Genomic DNA, 8,299 nt, shown 5'->3' on the forward strand with positions numbered 1-8,299 from the left:
AGCTTCACAGGACAGTGCTTGAGGACACTGAGGTCCCTGGGTCTCCTTTGGTACTGATTACCTTGTACCCCTTTTTGAGAATAAAAATGGGAAGAATCAGACATTCAGTGTAACTGGTACAACACTGGTTTTGAAAAATTTGGTACATGTTCATTTATTCAGCATTACTTGTTACTATGTTCCAGGAGCTATTTTAATTAAGCACTTTAAAAAGTGCATATAAAGCTCACATATTCTTCCCACTAACTGTTAGAGGTAGGGAATATTATTACGCCCATTTACAAGTGGAGAAACTAAGCTATCAAGGCATTAGGTCACTTGCCAGAGGACACAGTTCATAACAGCCTGGAAGCTGATGTCAGAGTCTCTACATTTAACCTAATCTAAGGCAGTCAAGGCCTCCTCTAGTTTCCTTTGGTGGAGAAACAGCGTTTAGGAGCGGGTTTAGTGATGTCTACCCCAGGTGGTCATAAAATTGGGTACAGGGACGGATTTGTACAGGGACAGAGGGCAGGAGGGAGGGGTAGCTTCCTGCTGGTAGAAAAGGGAGACCTATTTTGACCCTGTGGTTGAAGAACACAGGCGATTTCGAAGTGTAAGTCGGCCTCTCTTAAGAGCAGTTTACTGCCAGAGAAAGAAATTACAAAGTCGTCTGTTTTATTTCGTACACAAATAGGATGATATGTTTTTGTTAAATGAACCAACCACATTGAGGCTGGATTTCAGCTAACTGGTACCAAGCTTATGGCATCATAGAGAGTCATTTCTCTACTTCCTGTTTTTCAGGGTCCAAAAAATGTGTCGTGGGTATCTTAGCATGCTTTAGGTCTCATGGCCTGCAGATTCATTTTCTGTTTTCTCCCCGGTCCTGAAAGCTACCCTATATTTTTAATCTTCAAATTCTTGTTTGCCATTTTATTTATGGTAAGTGAAACCCTTTTTTAGGGGGTATGAAAAAATCATACTTGACTTTGTAGCCGCCTTTTGCTCTCTGTTCTGTGAAAGTATTTGGGTTTTACAAATGAAGGTTGTGGAAGGCGGTTTCTGGAGGGCAGGAAGAGCTCTGGCTTTGACCCGGTACTGGCTGAGCGCGCTCAGTGAATGGTGTCTTGGAGCTGTGCACTTATAATTGGTTCATTTTTCCGTACGTACCCTTTACCTCAACAAAAAGAATGAAGATTTTGTGATTTTAAGGAGTATCAGCTCACCTGTTACCAAGGAAGAACAAAAGAGAAGAAGGTGATGGAAAAGAGGCTAATTTTTTAAAATCCTCACCCGAGGACATGTTTTTTTATTTTATTTTAGAGAGAGAGGAAGCAGTAGGGGGAGAGAGAGAAACATCATTCTGTCGTCTCCCATATGCTCCCTGACCCGGGATCAAACCCACAGCCTAGGTATGTGCCCTGACCAGGAATTGAACCCTCAACCTTTTGCTATACGGGACAATGCTCCACCCAGCTGAGCCACCTGGCTAGGCCTCATTTGTGAAAATGGGGAGTCTAAGGTAAAAGTGTGGACTGACTCAATAATTTTACTTTTGCGTATTTATCTTAAAGAAACAAAGGTGTGTATAAATTTTTAGCAGTGTCATAGTAAAAAATTGGAAACAAATGGTGTGTAATAGTTAAATGATGGCACAACCAAAACTGGAATGTTATTTTGCCAAGGAAAGGTATGCTGTAAATGTTTGTTTATTAAAGCCACTTATAGAAAGCATAGTGCAATCCCATTTTATTTTTTAAAAAGCGAAGTATATATTTTACATATATGCATAGAAAATAATCAGAAGAAGTGTATCATAATATTAACAATGGATTATACCAGAGGTAAAGAATCATGGATGATTCTTATTTCCTTGTCTATTTAAGGTTTTTCTTCCAGTAAGCACACATTTCTTGTACAACACTGTAAGAGAGGAAATGCACGTGTTGGGCAATAGTTCAGGCACTTCCTCACCAGGACAGAGTCTGTTCTGCCACATCCTCACATGATCCTGGGGAGGCCAGGGGTGCTGCTGGCAGCTAACAGTTCGTCTTTACAAACTAAGAAGTCACCAATGATCCCAGGGCCATGTTCGAATATGGCATCTGAAGTTCAGACATTCAAGAGGATCTCCATTCAACTTCACTGATGCTCAAGTCTTACTGGTAAAGGGGTCTTTTGTGGGTCCCTCTGCAATGAAGGGCTGGAAGAGCAATTTTGCCTCCATTTATGGATTTCACAGTGATTTTCTTTAGAGATCGAGTTACTCATTTTCCAGGATTCAGTTCACCCCTTCCACTTCATTTGAGGAATTCCTACTATCTATACAATTTCACGCTTGATTGTAAAAAATTCTGATACTTGTTTGTTAAGTAAGTTTTTATTGATTTTTAGAGAGGGAGAGGAAGGGAGTAGGATAGAGAGAGAGAAACATCAATGAGAGAAAAACATCGATCGGCTGCCTCCTGCATGCCCCCTGCCCCCACTGGGAATCAAGTCCGCAACCTAGGCATGTGCCCTGATCAGGAATCAAACCAGTGACTTCTTGGATCATGGGTCAATGCTCAACCACTGAGCCACACTAGCCAGGCAAAAACTCTGATACTTTTCAACTACATTTTAGAACTCTGTGGAAGGCAGAAGTTCTCTTATTTCATTACCTTCTCAGGGCTCTGCGTGCAGTAATGGGTCTATCACAGGTGCTCAAGAAATGACTGGTTCCCTTGCGGCTCGAGACACAGAACCCCGCGCTGAGACAGAGGCCTCCAGAAGGAGATCTGAGTGGTGCAGAGGAAGAGCCCAGCCCAGCTGTGACTCTGATCGAGCCTCTCCCCATCTCTGGACTTCAGCCGCCTCCTCTGAAAAATGGCCAGGGAAGAGGTTTGGACCAAGTGGTGGTGAGGCCCCCACCAGCTCTAACCGCCTGGCTCTGAGGACACAGCTGGCCTTTTCTCCAATATGTGTGCACATGGTATCGTAACCCTTACAGTGCCATAGACGTACAGTTTTGTTTTGTGTCAAAGACAAAGTAACCCTTTCACACACCCCTCCCAACGAAAATAATAATGAGAATGAATATTATATAGAGATGGAAGACTGAAAAAACCAAGAGGGAAGGACTGCCACTCTCCTTGTAAGGCAAGTTCTCAGTTTGAAGTCTTGTAGTGGCTGCTGTGCAGGGCCTGTCGCCATGTTAGACGTATCTCTCTGCAGGGCTGGGCTTAACTCCGGGCCTGACCAGGGGCCTGAAAGAGAGACAGCCATCGTTGCAAGGGCCCCTGCAGTGCAGTGCAGCATCCATCCATGTCTACCCGCCTCCCCAGCCTCCTAGCCTTGTACGGGTCTGAGGACCTGCCCCTGAGACACCAGCACAGCACTGACTGAGGGACCTCAGCAACCTGCCAAGTGCCTTACTTGTACCATCTAGTTTAATCCTCAGCAACCTGAGGTGCAGGCATTGGTCACGAGAGGCTAGAGAACATGCCCAAAGTCACGTAACTAGGAGGTGGTGGAGTCAGGATCTGAACCCAGGACCTGTGTCAAGGTGCCCGTGGAGGTGAGAGAAGTAGGCTGATAAATCATCTGCTGACCTGACCCTCAACCCCCGGAGGGTGTGAGCAAGCTACAGCCATCGGCCAAGGAGAGCGACTATTTAAAGTCCCCTTGGTGGCCACACTAGAAACGTGTGCTAATTCAGTACCGGGCTAGCGCCTCCTAAGTGAGCTCATTTGTCATGAGCGTCTATACACACTGTGCTCCACAACCTCTCTGCTGAAGCTGAGCTGCCCTCGATCATCACCGAGTGTGTTAGCTCCAGTGTGTGGGTTCCTCAGACGTGTTTCATCTGCACAGCTTTGTATTTCGGAGCCGAGTTTTATTCTCAGTTATTCATTTCAAAATGAGAATTTTCAGAAAAGATTCCAAAAGCTCCCAGCTGCACCCCAAGTATTAAAATTGCTAAAAATCCTTGTTTTTAAAGTCTGTATTCTCTTAGTTTATCACCTATGCATTGAGAATTTATTACATTTCCATTGTTAAAAATAATGATGTGTAAGACGCTGAACTTGGATCCCTGCAGAGAAATATCAAGGAGTGTGAAATGCAAACCCAGGTATAAAATTTGAAATGTTTTCATCTACTGAAAGGAACGGGTGAATGCAGGTGGCTTTCCTGAACCCACTCCTCTCTTAGCCCCCAACCATAGGGAAGAGCCTGAGCTTTGGACAGAAGCCACAGCTCTGCTACTCACTGGCATTATGGCCTTGAACAAGCCACTACATGTGCTAAGCCCCAGTAAAATAATGGTCATGGTAACTGCTTTAAAAGTTGTTATGAAATTTAAAATATGCATATATATTTATATGGCAAGTAACTGGTACATGATAGGCTTTCATCAAATGGTGGCTATTATTATTGATAATCTGAGTGTGAACATGTCTCTGCCACCTTGGGTAGGTTTTCTAATCTCTGAGTGAGTGATCTGTGAGATGGGACCACAATGTCCATCACATGGGGTTGCTGTGAGAATGAGAGAGATCCTGCGTGTAACCTACGGCATAGTGCAGGGCTAGAGTGGATGCCTGTTAGATATTAGCACAGGGCTGCCTCGGCCTCGGCGAGAAGGAGAGAGGAGACTGACGCCTTGTTCTTTTTATGATCATTTCAGAATGATCCTGGGCTGAAACTGGATGGGGTAGTCACTTGAGCTGCCCAATAGCTGCCTCTGGTCCCCCCTTTCTTTCACTCCAGTTCTGGGCAGCCAATCAAGGCCCTGCACTGACACAGGGAAATTAGGAACGAAGGCCATTATTTATTTGGTTCAGGTGATAAAAGATGGGCTCTCTCAAAAAACTACATAGAGGAAGAGGAGGGGAGCTTTCTTAAGAAAAAAGCAAAACCCAGCTGAAATCATCCAGATAAAGAGACCTCAGGCCTTTTGTGGAGCTAGAGTAAACTGGGGGAATCCTTCAGATGGGTTTGGGTTTTTTGTTGTTTGGGGCTAGGCCAAATAAGATGTAGATTTACTGAAGTCACATTTCTCCCCCATCTGCCCAACCTGGGCCTCCGTTTTCTCCAGTTGCCAGCCTTCTGCCTCTGCTCAGGCCCTACGCTGACTCCCGGTCCCCAGGACCCCACTGCCATGGCCTCTTGGAAATGTTCCCATCGCCTGCTGCTCGGGAAGCTAGAACCTGAGCCCAGGGCTGCCCAGGGGGTTAGCAGACCCAACAGTTATAAGAGACTCACCTGGGACATTTGCAAACGCGTCTTCGGTTCCCTAGATTAAGGAAAAAGAAGGGGTAGAGTGGCTGCTCCCCAATAGTCCCCAAATATGGTTTCTTCCCTTCTCCTTTTTCTTTAGGTTTATAATTCTCAGAGCCCAGGTGAGGGCTTCTTTTCCATTCCTCTTTGCATCAATTAAAACAACAAAAACAAGAGCAAACATACCAAAACCCCTAAAACATTTCAGATAAAGATGTGGTTCACCTGCGTGGGAACCAAAGGATAAACTTCAACCCTTGGTGGTTTTGACCCAGCCCTTGTGGGCACTGGTCCCTGGACCCCAGAGACGACCCCCCCGCCCCGCACGTGCGTTTGCAGTCCTGCGGGCCCCGAGCACTCACTACCTGCCGCGCAGGGACAGGGAGGGATCCGTCTTCCATTTCAAGAACTTGCTGGGGAGTGGAAGGGGGGGCGCGAAGGGGCTCGCCCGCGTCCCACCTCCAGGAAGAAACAGGCTGTGCCTGGCACTGAGGTGCGGCTCGGGGGCCCCTGAAATCTCGACCCCATCACCGCGTAAGGGTTGCCGGGGGCACGCTGCGCAACGGGGCGGGAGCGGAGAGGACCGCTCTCCCCGCGATTCCCTCGGACTTACTGTGGATGCAGATGACCGTGATGATCAGAGACAGGAGAAGCACCGCGCAGGCCCCGGCCAGAGGCGCCCAGATGTAGATGACACAGGGGAAGTGCAGGCCCCTCGGGTTCACTGGCAATGGAGACACCGACGTTTAGGAGCGGGCCCGGGTCCTTCCCCCACCCCGACAGCCCGCGCCCCTCTCCCGTTTTCCCACCACTCGGGCAGCCCTCGGGCTCTCCCTCCAGGATCAGGGCCCGTGGCCCCGGGAGGGCTCTCCGCGGGATTTGTACGGCCCCTGATCCGCCCCCGCCTGGGGGGATCAGCGCCAGCCTCACCTGCTGGGCCCGCTGCGGGCCGGCACCCCTCGGGGCGCGGGGACCCGGGCTGCGACCGGTTGGTGGGCGCGGGCGTGCGCGTGGGGGGTCGCGGCGCGGGCGTGGTGGTGGGCTTCGCTGCGGGAGCAACAGAGCGTGGTTGGGGCCGGGCCGGGGGCGCCTGGGCGCGAACCCTCCCCACCGCTCCGCGCGCCCCTCTGCCCTCGGGGACGCCTCCTCCTGGTGTTCCGCGGGAGGAACGACAGGCGGACGCCCGCGCTTCCCTCCGCTCTCCCGGCGGGGGAGACGGGGTGGGAACCTCCTGGCTCCGCGCCGACCCCTTGGTGGCGGGCGTGGCAGCCGGCAGTTCCCCGGGCTCCGCGACGGGCCACCAGGGCGCCTCCACCTGGAGCGCAGGCGCCCGCTCGCTCCCTCGGCCGCTCTCCAGGGCTCGGCCCCGTCGGCGCGCTGCCCCGTGGGCTCGGGTAAACATCCCCATTCTACCGACGAGCAAACGGAGGCTCAGAGAACCTAAGCACCGCGCCCAGAGCCACGCAAGCACCTCAACTCCAACCCAAAAAGTTATCTCCAGTCCCTACCCAGCGCGCCTTAGCCTCAGTTTCCCCTTTTGTGACATGGAAACGGTGTGTATCTAAGGAACCCCCTGGGGCGCTAAGAGGCTCGAAAGCGGGGCGTGCATGTGGAAAACGGGTTCAGAGGGGAGCCCCAAGCCCTGCCCCGAGCGGCGCGGCGCCGTGCCCCGGGCGCCCGGACCTGGCAGGAAGACGGGCACGAAGGGGCTGAAGTACAGCATCGAGTTGCTCATGGTGGCGCAGAAATAGTAGCCTTGGTTCTTCTCGCGGAAGTTGCGCAGAGTGAGGGTGTACTTTCCCTGCGACCCCTGGCCAGAGACCTGGGTCTTCAGCTCGTCGGGCACCTTGGACCGGGTTTTGCCGATGTAGACGAGGAAGGAGGGGCTGGTGGGGTCTCGGGACTGGTAGAGCCACGAGCAGCCCGTCGACTGGCTGTCCTGCAGCAACTCGCAGCTCAGCTCCACAGTACTGCCCAGGGTCACCACCTTCTTCTCCCGCGGCATTCGGAACCAGTTGGACGCGAGGGTCACGTTGAAGTCTGCCGCGGGGGGGGCGTGGGCAGGCCGAGAGGCTGAGCCCGGAGCCCCTCGCCTCCCCCTCTCCCCCCACCCTCGGCCCCCTCTCCCCCGCCTTCCCCGAGGGTCGCAAACTCACGGAGCATCAGGGCCAGCGGCAGGAGCAGCCGGGTCGCCGGCGAGGTCATGGCGCGCTCCCGGGCGCGCTCAGCTCCCCGCTCAGAGGCGAGTGGAGGCGGCTCAGGAGGCCGCGCGGTGGGACCCGGGGGGGGGGGGGGCGCCCTTCGGACGGCCGCCGAGCCAGATTTCACCCTCAGAGGATGTGATGTCACCCGAAGCCCCACCGAGGAGAGCTGGTCGCCCACCTTTTCGCGATTGTCACCTTCCAGCCCAGGGAGGGGTTGGGGCCCTCGAGTCGGAGCCGTCGCGGCAGCCTGGTGGGGGGGCGGGGGGGGGGTGAGAACTGCGGGTCTGAGGCGGAGGGAAAGGGCTTGGAAATGGCACTCTTGCGGGGGAGGGTGGTGGTGACAGGATAAGTAGAGAGTAGGGACTTCAAAAAATGAGGGTGAGGGTGCGCGCAGGGAAGCAGAGGGGTGTCCACTTCCTTTGCCGCCACTCAAAGTGTCTCCCTCGCGGTTACCTTGGGGCTTTGTTTGCAAAATGAGCACTGAGGGCTGAGAGGTAAGAGGAGCTAGTGAGGGACCTGCCCGCTTCTCGGGCGCTCGGCCAGGGCTGGCGGTTCTCTGCGGACCATACCCTTGCCGCCTTCCCCAGACCTCGGCCACACAGCCTCATTCGTCCCTTCTTAGGGTCATTGCAACAGCCTCTCTCCTGGCCAGGCCTCCAGCCGTGGACAGTAGCCTCAGAAGGGGACCTGACAGTGCCACTCCCGCGACCTGCCAGGGCGGAGGAAAGCCTTTGAGCGCAGGCTCCTCCCAGCCCCCGGCCCCAGGCCCCCGGCCCCCGGCCCCAGGCCCCCGGCCCCAGGCCCCAGGCCCCCGGCCCCAGGCCCCCGGCCCCAGGCCCCAGGCCCCCGGCCCC

The 8,299-nt window shown here is 53.2% G+C and overlaps 1 protein-coding gene across 1 annotated transcript; it reads right to left on the reverse strand.

The window, feature by feature from the left end:
• Window positions 1-1,661: 1,661 nt before the first annotated feature.
• CD8A (CD8 subunit alpha) lies at window positions 1,662-7,875 on the reverse strand. The gene is made up of 6 exons (XM_081156146.1): window positions 7,398-7,875; window positions 6,925-7,281; window positions 6,172-6,288; window positions 5,855-5,965; window positions 5,227-5,257; window positions 1,662-3,227 (listed from the first exon to the last, which is right to left on the reverse strand). The coding sequence occupies exons 1-6, from the start codon at window positions 7,444-7,446 to the stop codon at window positions 3,176-3,178; spliced, it is 717 nt and encodes a 238-aa protein (XP_081012272.1). The 5' UTR covers window positions 7,447-7,875; the 3' UTR covers window positions 1,662-3,175.
• Window positions 7,876-8,299: the final 424 nt, after the last annotated feature.

The sequence above is a fragment of the Miniopterus schreibersii genome, assembly GCF_964146895.1.
Source record: "Miniopterus schreibersii genome assembly, chromosome: 13".
Taxonomy (NCBI): Eukaryota; Metazoa; Chordata; class Mammalia; order Chiroptera; family Miniopteridae; genus Miniopterus; species Miniopterus schreibersii.

What these genes read in the sequence shown, in the direction of transcription:
- CD8A (XM_081156146.1), bottom strand. Translation starts at nt 7,446, where the DNA reads ATGACCTCGCCGGCGACCCGGCTGCTCCTGCCGCTGGCCCTGATGCTC. An exon ending in CGTGCCCGTCTTCCTGCCAG is followed by an intron (nt 6,289 to 6,924) that starts GTCCGGGCGCCC and finishes TTGCTCCCGCAG; the next exon opens with CGAAGCCCACCACCACGCCC. An exon ending in GCCCGCAGCGGGCCCAGCAG is followed by an intron (nt 5,966 to 6,171) that starts GTGAGGCTGGCG and finishes CTCCATTGCCAG; the next exon opens with TGAACCCGAGGGGCCTGCAC.